Source organism: Carassius auratus, chromosome 15, assembly GCF_003368295.1.
Source record: "Carassius auratus strain Wakin chromosome 15, ASM336829v1, whole genome shotgun sequence".
NCBI classification, from domain to species: Eukaryota; Metazoa; Chordata; class Actinopteri; order Cypriniformes; family Cyprinidae; genus Carassius; species Carassius auratus.
The window spans coordinates 1429542-1444311 of NC_039257.1; the positions used below are offsets into that span (position 1 = coordinate 1429542).

At 36.4% G+C, this 14770-nt stretch overlaps 3 protein-coding genes across 4 annotated transcripts in view; 1 reads left to right on the forward strand and 2 right to left on the reverse strand.

Moving 5' to 3' along the window:
• The window catches only part of LOC113114651 (leucine-rich repeat and fibronectin type III domain-containing protein 1-like), a 680315-nt gene that overhangs the window by 635320 nt on the left and 30225 nt on the right, over positions 1-14770 (reverse strand). The gene's annotated exons all lie outside the window — the stretch shown is intronic.
• LOC113114666 (homeobox protein otx5-A-like) lies at positions 3732-8083 on the reverse strand. Its single transcript, XM_026281577.1, has 3 exons — positions 7914-8083; positions 6481-6632; positions 3732-4992 (listed from the first exon to the last, which is right to left on the reverse strand). Exons 1-3 carry the CDS (start codon positions 7996-7998, stop codon positions 4381-4383), a joined length of 849 nt encoding a protein of 282 aa, XP_026137362.1. The 5' UTR covers positions 7999-8083; the 3' UTR covers positions 3732-4380.
• Positions 10208-13535, forward strand: LOC113114660 (ATP-sensitive inward rectifier potassium channel 10-like). The gene is made up of 5 exons (XM_026281573.1): positions 10208-10562; positions 10737-10948; positions 11037-11168; positions 11530-11707; positions 13051-13535. The coding sequence occupies exons 1-5, from the start codon at positions 10223-10225 to the stop codon at positions 13428-13430; spliced, it is 1242 nt and encodes a 413-aa protein (XP_026137358.1). The 5' UTR covers positions 10208-10222; the 3' UTR covers positions 13431-13535.

Here is a 14770-nt window from a genome sequence, read left to right on the forward strand (position 1 = left end):
CTCAAATGATTCGCGAACCCGCTCCGAACTCTCGAATTGATTCAAATGATCCGCGAAGCCGCTCCGAACTCTCGAACTGATTCAAATGATTCGCAATCCCCAAACTGACTCAAATGATTCGCGAACCCAAAACTCTAATAATTTACAAAGTATAAATATAGCTACTGTAATAACAGACCTATAAAAACAGACCTAAGCCATCAATAGCCTTTAAAATGGCTTAAAATGCATTATATAAAAAGTAATGAGGCAATAATGATTGGTTAATAAAATTAACAATTAAAATACATAATGTAGGCAAATACAAAATAAACTATTTATGTACATGTTATTACAAATGTCATGTGATTGCTGTTGTTACACTTACAGGACAATCAAATCCTTGTTTAGGATACTGACCAAACATTTCATTCAAATATTCACTAAATCTTTCATTTTTGGACACCTTTTTGCTATAGATGACACAGGCTTTATAATTTCTTCAACAAAAAACGTGCATAACACAACCCTTACAAAAATAAACCATGGTTTTATCAGAGTAAAACTGCTTAGTTTCCTTTTGCATGATTTCTGAATGCTTGAGACTATAAAATAAATTAGAGTCATAATAAAGTTATAGCCACAGGTAAGTGTCGAGAAACGCATTTCAGAATCATTTGTTTAGTCTTTTTTTGGGGATGGTCCAAAATTAAAGCGAAAAAGTTTTTCTCTGTGATTCAGTTGCCATGACATTCAGTGAGTGTATACTTTTGACGTAATTGGGCGTGAGTTGCTCAAAGCAACACTTCACCGCAGTAGCTAAGTGTTTGAATGTGTGTGGAGGATGTCATTGTCCAGGAAAAGAAAAGTTGACGAAGAAAATACAGTTTTCAAAGATGATCGGAGAGAGAGGTACGTGTTCATTTTGCCCCAATCCAACACGAAGCCATTCTGTTTGATTTGTAACGAGACAGTTGGAGTTGTGAAAAGTGGAAATGTCAAACGGCATTATGAAACAAAACATGGTCATTTTAAACGGCAATATCCACAAAATACAGAGGTATGGACACCAAAACTATGAGAGTTAAAGTCTTCATATGAATCAACAAATAAGTTGTTTATGAGAGTTGTGACACAGCAAGAGAGAGCTGCAGAACCATCTTTCTGTCTGGCCTGGGTACTAGGCATTCACTGATGCAGAGATAGTTAAGGAGTGTTCAGTAGAGATAGCATATGGTTTATTTGAGTGAAAGGAGAGACAGGAGATGGCAGAGAAATTAAAGAAAATTCCACTGTCCAATGACACTTCAACCAGGAGGACAGAGGTGCTTGCCCATGACTTAGTAAAGCAGTGAAGTGATGATATCAGAGATGCACCCTGCCTTTCACTTGCGGTGGACGAGTCAACAGATAGCACACACCAAGCCCAGATTAAAGGCACCTTATTTTTTCATAAAATGAATGTTGATTTGTTATACATGTTTATTAAATTAGTTAGTTTTGTAATTACCAGTAGTTCCAGACCTTTGTCACTGATGAAAATTCAGATTTGTACCTTTGAATGTAGACTTAGAGAACCCTTGAGTTAGATGATGATTAACACTAAACTGTAGAAAATCAGTTGAGTCTCCCCAGCTGGAAATGTCATTGGCTGTTAAAATCTTGTGTTTCTTATAATAAATGGACATATTGATAACACTGAATCTTTTATAATGCTCTTAATGACATGTGGATGCATACTGTATGCATTAGTGAGTGTGTGGTGCTTATGGGGTATGGTCACTTATTCCTTATATGAACTGTTTCAAATGCAAGACATTGATTGCATGAGATTAAGTTTGTAAATGATAGCTGTGTCCTTTTGTAGTGTGCACATATATTTATCATCAATCTGTGTGATTGTTTGTGTGAGTGTGTGTGTGTTTGTGTGTGTGTGTGTGTGTATGTGTGTGTGTGTGTGTTTGTTTGTGTGTGTGATTGTTTGTGTGAGTGTGTATGTGTTTGTGTCTTTGTGTGTGTGTGTGTGTGTTTGTGTGTGTGTCTGTGTGTGTGTGTGTGTGTGTGTGTGTGTGTTTGTGTCTGTGTGTGTGTGTGTGTTTGTGTTTGTGTGTGTGTGTGTGTGTGTGTGTGTGTGTGTTTGTGTGTGTGTGTGTGTGTGTGTGTTTGTTTGTGTGTGTGGGGGGATTAGGAATCAATTAAAGGGAAATTGGAGGAACTCTGTTCTGATGTGTCTGTGTGGATTAGAGGGAAAGAAATGAATCATATTTTAAGTCCTGAGTGTCTCTGAGCCGTCTGCACCACACACGCCATATGCTCCGTCCATCCAGATTATACAACACACACACACACACACACACACGCACACGCACACGCACACGCACACACACACACACACACACACACACACACACACACACACACACACACACACACACACACACACACACACTCCTGTGACCCTTCCCTCTTTTTTGCATCTCTTTTTTAAAGCCACACAGCACAACACATGATGTACAAACACGGTTTAATTTTAATCATAATGTGTGTGTGATTTCATTCAGTGCAAAAAAAAAAAAAAAAAAAAAAAAAAAAAAGCTCATATTGTATCCTCAAATCAAAAGAAACAACTGGAATCAGGAAAAAAAAGTTAATTTTAGGACCAGCTAATTTTTTTTTTTTTTTTTTTTTTTACCATGTTAATAACATTTATTCATTTACTTATTTCTTCTCTCTCTCTTTGCATTCTTTTTGGTGTCAAAATATAACAAAAAATAATAATATCATACATGCATATATATATATATTTACACATGCTAAAGATATACTAATATTCTTTTCCAAAATTCTATACTAAATCAGTAAAACCGACCTGGCTTGTATTTATGGAAAGAAATTATTTATTTATAATTCATTAAAAGTCTCAAAACTACAAGACTGTAAAAGCAAACACAATGAACAGCAGGACATTACAAAGAAACACACAATCTCACATCAGAAAAGAGCGCTGATGAACAGACGAGCGTTACGAGCCGAGGAAAGCATGAGAAAGCCCTGAGATTGACAAGAAAACAAACGTCATCTAAACGTCAAGATGTTCAACTCCATGCAACTCAACACGATTCGTTCAAGTACAGTCTGACGCTTCAGAATCACCGTCGGTAAATACTGAACCTTTCACAGGTCAAGAACAACTCTAGAAGAAACAACAGATGTTTGATCTAATCATCATATCAATTAAGAAAACATATAAAACATTAACAAAACATCTTCAGCTCTAGTGAGCGCTAGAGTTCACGTGTCATGTGACTTATAGTGGCATCCCAGCATGCTTTGCTCCTGGAGTCTCTGAGTCTCAGCTTCGTTCTTCAGTTTCAGAAGAAGCTTTTCAACAAACATTTGGGATTCTGATCTTCGAAACATCATCTAACCTAATAATACACCTTCTAGAACAACAAGACTGTAGCAGTTCAGATGATGATGGTCTTCTAACCGTGTTGAGATGTACATCACTGTTTTACTGAACCAAACATCTGAGCTGTGTTCAGTTCTCTATCATCTACCAGCTTCACCTCATTCAGTGTTACTCAGAAATAATCAAGACAGTGAGAAACATCTCCATCTGGACCATCAGCTCCACGTTTATCCTTGTCGTCCAGAAAAATATAATCCTTATAATAAGAGGTTCTTTAGATGATTCAAATGTTCTTCACACTAAGAAAAAAAAAGGTTATTTTAAGGACTCTTCACTGAAAGGCTCTTTGGGGAACCAAAACATTGGTTCTTCTATGTCATCACTTCAAACAAAACACATTCTGGACCTTTATTTTTGAGTAAGTAGTGAGTTTTGGGCCAAATTGTATCAGTATTCAGTGGTTTTAACACGCCACTAATACAAGCCAGCAAATTACCAGTCGGGGACTTTTACAGTTTCCATTAAAACCAATACAATCTCCATTTTTAGCATTAATACCATTACAAGTTATATGAGTGTTGGGGAAAGTTACTTTTAGAAGTATTCCATTACAATATTGCATCACGTATGGAAATGCATTACTTTTGAGTTACTTTTTTCTCATGGGCTGGGCTTATTTGGTTTTTTTTTAGTAACAAAAATTATATTTTTGCCAACTCTAAATGATCTTTCATACCAGAGATGTTAATAAGCCTCAGGCTGATGGAAAGCAAAGTAACTCTTATTTGAAAAAGTACCTTGCATATTTCAATTAAAAAGTAATGCATTACTTTAGGTACTTGGAAAAAGGTAATCTGATCAGTAGATTCTTTCCACTTTACTCTCAAAGGTTCATTGGGGAACCAAAAATTTTATATTTCTGGCATTGCAGATAAAACCTCCCTGCTTTTGAACCTTGTAGAAGTGCAGTGAAGCTTCTTCTGGACGCTCTACAGGACCTGGAACTTCCAGGAGTTCTGGTCTTTGTAGTCCAGACAGTCCGCAGCGTTGAAGTTCAGCTTCCAGGACGCCGTCTGGTCTTTGTAGTCTAAGCAGTCGACGGCGCTGAAGCCCAGTGAGGCGGCGGTGTAGCCCTGCGACGAGAGCGAGGCGGGCGACTGGCCGAGGGCTGCACTCATGGGGCTGAGAGCGCCCCCTGTGGCCGACAGCTGCGGGTGCATGGGGGACAGATACGAGCTGCAGTCCAGCCCGGTGAAGTAGGACGAGGAGGCGTAGCTCTGCCCGTAGGCCGGGGCCTGGGTGTAGGTCATGGGGTAGGCGCTGGAGCGCTGCAGGCAGGGCGTGCTGGAGACCGACAGAGGGTCCTGGAGCGGAGAGACGGAGGCCGGGCTCCAGATGGACACGGTGGCGCTGGTGGAGCTGGAGCTCGGGGCCGGAGGAGGTGGAGGGCTGTAGGGGCCGTTGGTGCTGGCGCTGGGCTCGCTGACGCTGGGCTCTCGGGCCGGAGACGACTTCTTCTTCGGTGGTCTGGGTTTGGTCTGACCGCTGGTCTGTTGCTGCTGCTGTTGACGGCATTTCGCGCGACGGTTCTTAAACCACACCTGCAGAACACAGACGGGACGACTGTCAGTATCCCATTCCAGTCACTGACTGCTGCATGCAGGATATAAGTACAACTTTATTTATATAGTCATCAGTAGCACAGGTGTATGTGTAGCAATAGACAACAATACATTTGTATGAGTCACAATTATACATTTTTCTTTTATGCCAAAAATCATTAGGGTATTAAGTAAAGATCATGTTCTATGAACATATTTTGTAAGTTTCCTACCATAAATGTATCAATACTTAATGTTTGATTAGTAATATGCATTGCTAAGAACTTCATCTGAACAACTTTAAAGATGATTTTCTCAATATTAAATTTTTTGGCTCCCTCAGATTCCAAAATAGTTGTATCTCAGACAAATATTGTCCTCCGAACAAACCAGACATCAATGGAGAGATGATTTATTCAGCTTCAGATGATGTATAGACATCAGTTTAAAAGAATTGACTCTTGTGACTGGTTTTGTGGTCCTGGGTCACATATAGCAGAACCTTTTAAATGTACCTTACAGAAGAGAAATGCAAGTGTGCATTCAGAGAAAATAGAAATAAAATAAAAAAAAAAAATACAACAATAAAATAAATAAATGAAAGGCCATAGTGAACAAATGCCTAGTTCTGCCATCTTTGCTTTATTTTTATAATTTATTTTTCTGATTTATATCAGAGCTGTACCATAACTTGAAAACAACAACAAAATAAAAAGAAAAAAAGAAAAAATATTTTTTTTTACTTATAAATAAAATAAAATATAAAAAGTTTATCATATTTAAAATTGTATTTAGTTTTACTTCATGCACAGAATATCTAAAACTTGAAATGAAAAAAAATAATAAAAAAAAAAAAATATATATATATATATATATATATATATATATATATATATATATATATATATATATATATATATATATATATATATATATATATATATATTAAAAAACATATTTAAAAACAACACAAACAGTAAAAAAATGACAAAATCATACCACAAAATTACTAAACCTTTAACTAAATTTAAAACAAAAGCAGAAAAAAATAATCAAAATATTAACAAATAGCTTTGACTAACAAAAAATATAATATAAAATAATTTATATAATAAAATATAAATCCCACCAAACCTTTCAGTGAAAGCATTTACTCATCAGAATATTTTCCACTATATACATAAGTCAAGTGATATATTTAATTGTATTATAAATATATACTTATCGTTATTAAAATATTAAAATGTTCATAAATATATAATATTTTAATAATGATAAGTATATTTACTGTAGACCTTGTCAGATAATTAAATATAGCTCTACCCTGAATAAAGACTATAAATAACCTTTTGTGCATTGAAATAGTCTCATGGATGTTAAAGGTTGCATAGATGCATAGATATCACCTTCATCATCATCATCATCATCATCATCAGGGGTTTGGATAAACTGGACCTCCTGGTGTCCTTGAGCAGGCTCTGGACTCACCTGGACTCTGGACTCGGGCAGGTTGATCTTGAGAGCCACTTCCTCTCTCATGAAGATATCCGGGTACCGCGTCTTGGCGAACAGTGTCTCGAGGATGTCGAGCTGCGCGCGCGTGAACGTGGTTCTCTCGCGCCGCTGCTTCCGCGCAGTGTCTGATGAAGAACCACACGAACACAGTTAGTCTTTAGTGTGCATCCAGCCATCTATCTATCTATCTATCTATCTATCTATCTATCTATCTATCTATCTATCTATCTATCTATCTATCTATCTATCTATCTATCTATCCAAAATATAATCGTTTATTTGAATTAATCCACACGTAAAAGCATGACTTTATAAATGAGATGCAACTAATATTCTTTATTAATTTATTGCATTAATGAGCCCAATCAGCATTATGATATTTGTTTATTTGAATGATATTTGACGTATTTGAAATAATGTTTACAAAGAACATTATTTCGTATTTGGCTCATAAATCCCTCGTCAAAATAATCAAACTAATAGACTTTAACGAAATTAATCGCCATGATTTGAGATGCGCGATTATATGGCTATGAATGACGTCAGAATGATCGAAACTGTTTCAAAACTGTTTTATATGCCTTTTCTACAAACCTAATATTTTTTCGATTACTAGATTTACTCCTGATAGAATTAAACATCTTTATTAAACCGGATGAGCAATATACAGAATACCTTTTTCTCACTCGAGGTATGTGTGAGTATAAATCATGTAAACATGACATCAATAAATAAACATACAGTAAATAACTCCTAGCTAAATAACGAAATAATGTGAAATAAAACAAAAGAACAGCAGATTTTGTTATAATATTTATATTAAAAGTGGATTTATACTTACGCATTTATTTATAAATATTTATTTGTGAGAACTGTTTGCGCTTTTCTAAAATCCTGAGCGTTGCTTAAACTAATATATAAACCTCAATCAGTGTCTGTGTGTCACAGACGTGTATTTGTAGAAATAGACAACAATACACTGTGTGAGTCACAATAATACATTTCTCTTTTATGACAAAAATCATTAGGATATTAAGTAAAGATGTTCATGAAGATATTTAGTAAACCTCCTTAAATAATCAAAACTTAATTTCTGATTAGTTTTTTCTCCCTCAGATTCCAGATTCTCAAATAGTTGTATCTCAGACAGATATTGTCCTCCGAACAAACCACACATCACTGAGAGATCATTTATTCTGATGATGTATAAATCTCAATTTCACAAAAACGGATCGTTTGTTTTGTGCTCCAGGGTCTCATATTAATAAAGATAAGCTGATCGTCACGTTCACGCGCAGAATCAGACAGCTGAAGTCTAATGGTGATGACTGGCTGTGATGATGACACTGTGAGGGTCAGTAAGGGTCAGTAAGGGTCAGTAAGGGTCAGTAAGGGTCAGTACTCACTGGGGTAGTGCAGGAGGTCCATCCCGGAACCGGACAGAGTCAAGCCGTTCACTGAGTAATGAGGCTGCTTCATGTAGGACATCATGTCTATAAACTCTCTCTCTCTCTCTCTCTCTCTGAGAGCTCGGTTTGTCCGGTGTTCTCCGTCTGACAGAGAGATGAAGTGAGGAAGAGGAGGAGGAAGCGGCTAATTAAGAGACGGACAAGACCTGCACAAACCCCTCCCTCCACCCACCCTCTCTCTCTCTCTCCATCTCTCTCTCTCTCTCTCTCTCCATCTCTCTCTCTCTCTCTCTCTCAGGTTCAAGAAGTTATGTGACGATGGAAATTGAGATGTATACATCATCTGATCATCAGAATAAATGATCTCTCAGTGATGTGTGGTTTGTTCAGAGGACAATATTTATCTGAGATACAACTATTATAAATCTGGAATCTGAGGGAGCAAAAACATCTAAATATTGAGAAAATCATCTTTAAAGTTGTTCAGATGAAGTTCTTAGCAATGCATATTACTTATCAAACATTAAGTTTTGATATATTACGATAGGAGATTTACTAAATATCTTCATGGAACATGATCTTTACTTAATATCCTAATGATTTTTGTCATAAAAGAGAAATGTATTTATTGTTTTTTAATGTATGTATTGTGCACTATTGCTACAAACTGTGCTACTTATGGAACTTATGGAACATTTTTTTAAATTGTGTGAAATGAATATATCCCATGCATGTTAAAAGTACTTCGTGGAACTAGATGCAATAAAGAACCTTTGCTTTTAAACCTGATAGACATTTGGTAAAGAAATGTAAAGGATCGTACAGAAATCGAAAGAGATTTTCATGGATGTTAAAGGTTCTTCACGGAACCATTAATGGCAAATAATAGCCTTTATTTAAGAGTATTTAGAATTTAACGAATGCATTCATTTCAGTGATTTCTCTTTCTGTCGGTGTATGAAATATTTGCAGAAATGAGGAAGACCCTCAGATTTGGACTCAGATTTGGCACAGAGGTTCATTCAGATTAAAAGAGAAATAAAAGTCTAAATAAATAGGAAAAGAGTGCGTACATCATCACAAACCGAGGATCAATGATCTGAGACGATGCTCTGATCGATCAAACACTCGTGTCTCAACTTCAGAGCTCACACACACATTACACGTCACAAAAACACATTTCACAGTCTGTCTGTCTGTGTGTGTGTGTGTGTGTGTGCGTGTGTGGTGTGTGGAGAGGCTTCGTGCGTCCAAACGGGATTAAAGAAACAAAAGGACCCAGTGTTCCTGAAATCCCACAAATATCCAGCCTCTCTCTCCGGAACTCTCTGCATTAAAAGCGTTTATTTCTAATAAATCATCTGTAGCTTTTGTGATTTTTATATTTACTTTAGACCCCGAGTTCAGTCACACAATACACGGACACGATATTTCCCGTGATAAATTAGTTTTGTGTTTATTAATTAGAAACATTGTAGGCTAAACAGTTATCGGAAATTATAGGAAATAATTGGGAGTTAATTTGTTTTGCAGTTGCTAATAAGAAATATTAATATGTAAACTACACTCTTAAAAATAAAGATGCTCCAAAAGGTTCTTCATACAAGAAGCATTCAGTCAAAGGTTCTTTAAAGAACCAGGTCTTTCTTGCATTTGTATAATGTGAAGAACCTTCTTTCGCAGAAAGGATGTTAAAGGTCTTTTATGGAACCATTTAAGACAAAAGGTTCTTCTATGGCTAAAGCCCCTTTATTTTTAAGAGTGTAGCTAGCTACTTGGAAATGATTGGAAATTATTTTTGAAATAATATGCACACTTATCTTGCAATTAAATTAATTAAAATATTTTGTCCTTTTTGATGTTTTTTAATTGTGGTTTTATCTCTTATTAGAAAAACTATTGAGAACAATTGAATTTCCTCGATGTAGAATGTTCTGTAATATAGACGTGTTGTTCTCGTGTTTGTGGATGGTCTTCTGTGTCTCTGCTGTGATCGGTGTCTGTGGTGTTTGTGAAGAGATGTTTGACTCATATCTGTGCTGTGTGACTGTAGATCTGTCTATGATTGAGGAAGGATGGTAATGAGCTCTGCGCTTGTTAACTGAATCGGATTTCCTGGATATCATGACATCTAAATGTGTACATTTGTGTTTCAAGCAGAAAAAGACCTTGTGTTTGAATCATTTGAACAAACCATACAAAAAATTGCCAATTTTACTGCATCTACCAAATGCTTACGTTAATGTGAACTTAACTTAATGCTTTACTAAAGAAAAAAAAAAAAGTTACAAAAGTTTCTTCTTCAGATGATGTCGGCCACACCCCCTCCATCGCACAGCCCCGCCCCTCAGAAGGTGTGCCACTCCCAGACACAGACAGACATTCTAAAGCCTCTGCTCGGAGGGGCGGGGCATGGGAGTCAGGTGGCACACCGGAGGCGGGTCCTAACCAAGGATGGGCGGAGCAACGTCAGCATCGAGTACGTGAGTGGGTGTGGCGCTCTGTACCTGCGTGACCCCTGGACCACCTTTGTGGACATGCAGTGGAGGTACAAACTGATTCTGTTCAGTGCCACTTTTGTGGGAACCTGGTTCACCTTCGGACTGCTGTGGTACCTGCTGGCTTTGGTGCACGGAGACCTGCTCGGTAAGATAAAAGTCAAATCAGCATAAAGAGACTTTCTCAATTCATGTTCCTGTACTTATTGTGGATGATTCTTAGCTATTTAGGAATAATTGTTATACTATTATTATACTCCCCCTATCACATCCCCGTGTTTGTTTGTGTGCATCAGTCTGATCTTTGTCTTTCTTCCTGTAGAGTTCGATCCTCCAGCAAACCACAGTGTGTGTGTGATGCAGATGCAAACGCTGACCGCAGCCTTTCTCTTCTCGCTGGAGACTCAGACCACCATCGGATACGGATACCGCTGCATCACGGAGGAGTGTCCGTCTGCCATCGTCCTGCTCATCATCCAGCTCCTCATCACCACCGCCATGGAGATCTTCATCACCGGAACCTTCCTCGCCAAGGTGTGCATCCTATTAATCACCTCAACACAGAAAACCAATAAACATCTGTATTTGTGGGTGAAATATGACCCACACCTGTCTGTCTCAGGTGGCTCGGCCGAAGAAGCGTGGCGGGACGATTCGGTTCAGTCAGCATGCTGTGATCGCTAATCACGACGGACGACCGTGTCTCATGATACGAGTCGCTAACATGCGCAAGAGTCTGCTGCTGGGCTGCCAGGTAACCGGAGGAGACAATTATCACCTTAACAAAGTTTTGAATTTGAAGATCAGGGTAGATTTGACTTATTTTGCCTTCTGGGAAACATGTTAGTATCTACTGTAGCCTCTGAAGGGCAGTACTAAATGAAGAAAAAAAAAAAGATTTTTAGGCAAAATAAGAAAAATGTAAACATCTCCATTCTGTTCAAAAGTTTTCACGCCCCTGATCTTAATGCATGGTTTTACCTTCTGGAGCATCATCGAGCGTCTGAACCTTGAACATGGAAATGTGCTCATGTGGAAACTATGGTTTGGCAGTAAAATATGCACAAGTTCTTTGAGGTCAAATGCAATTAATGTGATTTATTTATTTTTTTCAGGTGACTGGGAAGCTTTTACAGCCGTGCGCACCGAAGGAGGGCGAGACGGTGCGTTTGGATCAGAAGAACGTGAGCTTCAGCGTGGACACGGCCAGCGAGAGCCCCTTCCTCATCCTCCCGCTCACCTTCTACCACATCATCGACGAGCAGAGCCCGCTGCGCCGATGGGCCGACAAGGGTCAGATCCCGCCACCGTCCTCTGAACATCCGCAAAGTTTACCCAACAATGGTTTTTATTAACTCAAAAACTGATGTGCATGAGTTCAGATCAGTCAGGCCTCAATCCAGCCCAGAAAGAAATACAGAAGCATTGCTATTTCAAAGAAAACAAGTTGAAAAAATAAATTGAATCCAATATTTATTGGTAAAATGTGACCCTGGACCAAAATAATCTTTAAAGTTGTTCAAATGAAGTTCTTAGCAATGCATATTACTAATCAAAAATTAAGTTTTGATTTATTTATGGTACGAAATTGACTAAATATCTTCATGGAACATGATCTTTACTTAATATCCTAAGGATTTTTGGCATAAAAAAGAAAGGCATAATTGTGACCCATACATGCTTTTGTGCTCCAGGGTCACATATAGTAAGTATAGTGTTATGAGACATTTACAAGCAATTTTGGAAAGGCCAGTCATTTTCGACTATAGGAATAATAAATCAGGTAAAGTATTTTCAGCACAGCACAGGCATCAGCTTAGAATCATAAGTTTCTATCTGACTTTTGTATTATTCTATTCTTCTTCTGTGACAGCCTGTTTACATTATGTGAGGTTTCTTTTGTAAGCTGTACATTTTAGGACACAAAAAGCATTCTATACAGAAGTCTATGGAAGAAAAAACACACTGAAGCTCAATATCTCAAAACTGCTCAGAATGCAGATAGAAACTTATAATTCCAAGTTGGTGAGGGGTAAATATTATTATCAGGGACAGAAAACAACAACAAAAGTAGAAACAATTTCCTTTTGTTTTTTTTTATATAATGATTTTCTGTTTTTATTTAATTTTAAGTAAATAATGGATTCTTGACAATAGGAAGAGTCATGTAAAAAAGTGTGATGCCTAAAAAACATTTAGCAATTAATATATTTTAATTCGATTAACTTTTATTAAACTTATTAAATTTTATAAATACATTTTATTTATTAAAATGTCAAAAAATATGTTAAATATTATTATTATTAATACATTTTTAATTATTTAAAATGGTTAAATATTAAATGTATTTAATATTAAATATATAATTAAATATAAAATACATTTTAATTTTAATTTAATTTACATTTTATTAATTACTCATTTATTAAAAATTTTAATTAGAAATTTTTTTTATTAATTGAATCTATTTATATTTCATCTGAAAATGTAACTAGGTTTTGAAACTTTTGGGATTGCAAACACTGCGCCTCCAGTGGCACTAAACAGAATTGCAAAAACAGTGACAGCTTCTGCTTCATGAATCACTTCACCTTTCAGAAAACTTCTTGTAGAAACACTCATTGTGTCTGTTTCAGGCGGATGGACGGACCCAGATCCGGGTCCGGCTGATTTTGAGCTCCTGGTGATGATGAGCTCCACAGTGGAACCCACATCAGCCACCTGTCAGGTGCGCACCTCCTACCTGCCCGACGAGATCCTGTGGGGCTACGAGTTCACACCCATCGTGTCTCTCTCTGCCACGGGAAAATACGTGGCGTATCTCGCCTACTTCGACAAGGTGGTGAAAACCAAGACCCCGCCCCTTTTTAACCAGACCCCGCCCAGCGGCACTGACGGTTGCCATGGAGACGTGAGCAGCTCGGACCCGGAGAAGATGCAGCTGGAGCATAGCTACCGAGAGGATGAGAGACAGACGGAGAGCAGGACCGTCAGCGCACGCATCAGTAACGTCTGACTACGTTCAGTAATAATGTCCTTCAAATAAAAAACTCTAATCATTAATGTTGCATCAACAGCATCAGTACAATAATATGCAAAAAAAAAAAAAAAAAAAAAAAAACAGCAGCATATAAGATGAAATGCATTTAATGATTTTATTTTATGCGCTTTTAAGAGTTCATATTATTTGAAAAACTACATGAAATATTTTATGCATAAAAACATGCACTCATAAAAAAGCAATCTAAATGCATGAACGTAGCAGGGTTATCATTTATTTACTTAGCATAAAAAATAAACAAATATGTGTTTAAAATCAAGCACTGAAATCATAAATGCTGCATGAAAAGCATTAGACAAATAATATGCAAAAATTTATTAACAGAATATAAGCTTAATAGGAAAATGTATATTTTTTTGCGTAGGCCTACAGCAAATACATGTGATATTCTTTTGATTTTTAGAATGCATTTTAATTATTTTATTTTATGCACTTTTAAGAGTTCATATTATTTGAAAGACTACATGGAATATGTTTATGCATAAAACACACAAATGCACAAACACAGCAGGGTTATCATTTACATACTTAGCATAAACAATACACAAATATGTCCTTAAAATCAAACGTTTAAATAAATGATATATTGCATGCATAAATAAAAAGATAAGCTGAACAGGGACATTTATATTTGTGTGCAGGACTACAGCATACAGTATGTTAAATACTTTTAAAATAATGTGATTTTTATACTTTAAAATGCATTTTAATTAGATTATTTTATGAGCTTTTAAGGGCTCCTATTATTTGAAAGAGTTCATGCATATGCATAAAAACCTAAATGCATAACATAGCAGGATTATCATTTATCATAATTAACGTTTTTAAAGAAAAAGGCAAGCATTGAAATCTTAACATTGCATTATCAGCATCAGCCCAATAATATGTTTAATTATTAACACAGCATAAGCTGAATAGGAAAACTGATGATTTTGTATATTTGCATATTATTTTATTAATATTTTATTAATATTTATTTATTTATAACTCTAATGAGCTCATATTATTTGGAAGATGGCATGTAAAAATATAAAGTGTCTTCAAAGGCAAAGGAATTTAAAATAAACTAGGAAAGTTTTATTATGAAATATTTCAAAAGTTAAAAGAGCTACAATCATATGCCTTTGACCATAAAAACAGCAAACTGCATAAAAACTGCAGAAACGTAATTTACCAACTTAGCATAGAAAAAAAAAAAAGATTAAAATGTGTTTAAAATCAAACACAGAAATCATTAATATTGCATGAACAGCATCAGCCCGATGTTGTGCATCAACCAGCCAAATGCATAAAAA

Bases quoted from the DNA above. Each gene is read 5' to 3' on its own strand.
- LOC113114666 (XM_026281577.1), bottom strand. From the start codon at position 7,998: ATGATGTCCTACATGAAGCAGCCTCATTACTCAGTGAACGGCTTGACT. The intron at 6,633-7,913 runs GTGAGTACTGAC...GTTCTTCATCAG, and splicing joins GGACCTCCTGCACTACCCCA to ACACTGCGCGGAAGCAGCGG. The intron at 4,993-6,480 runs GTGAGTCCAGAG...TGTGTTCTGCAG, and splicing joins TGCCCGAGTCCAGAGTCCAG to GTGTGGTTTAAGAACCGTCG.
- LOC113114660 (XM_026281573.1), top strand. From the start codon at position 10,223: ATGATGTCGGCCACACCCCCTCCATCGCACAGCCCCGCCCCTCAGAAG. The intron at 10,563-10,736 runs GTAAGATAAAAG...TTCTTCCTGTAG, and splicing joins GGTGCACGGAGACCTGCTCG to AGTTCGATCCTCCAGCAAAC. The intron at 11,169-11,529 runs GTAACCGGAGGA...TATTTTTTTCAG, and splicing joins GTCTGCTGCTGGGCTGCCAG to GTGACTGGGAAGCTTTTACA.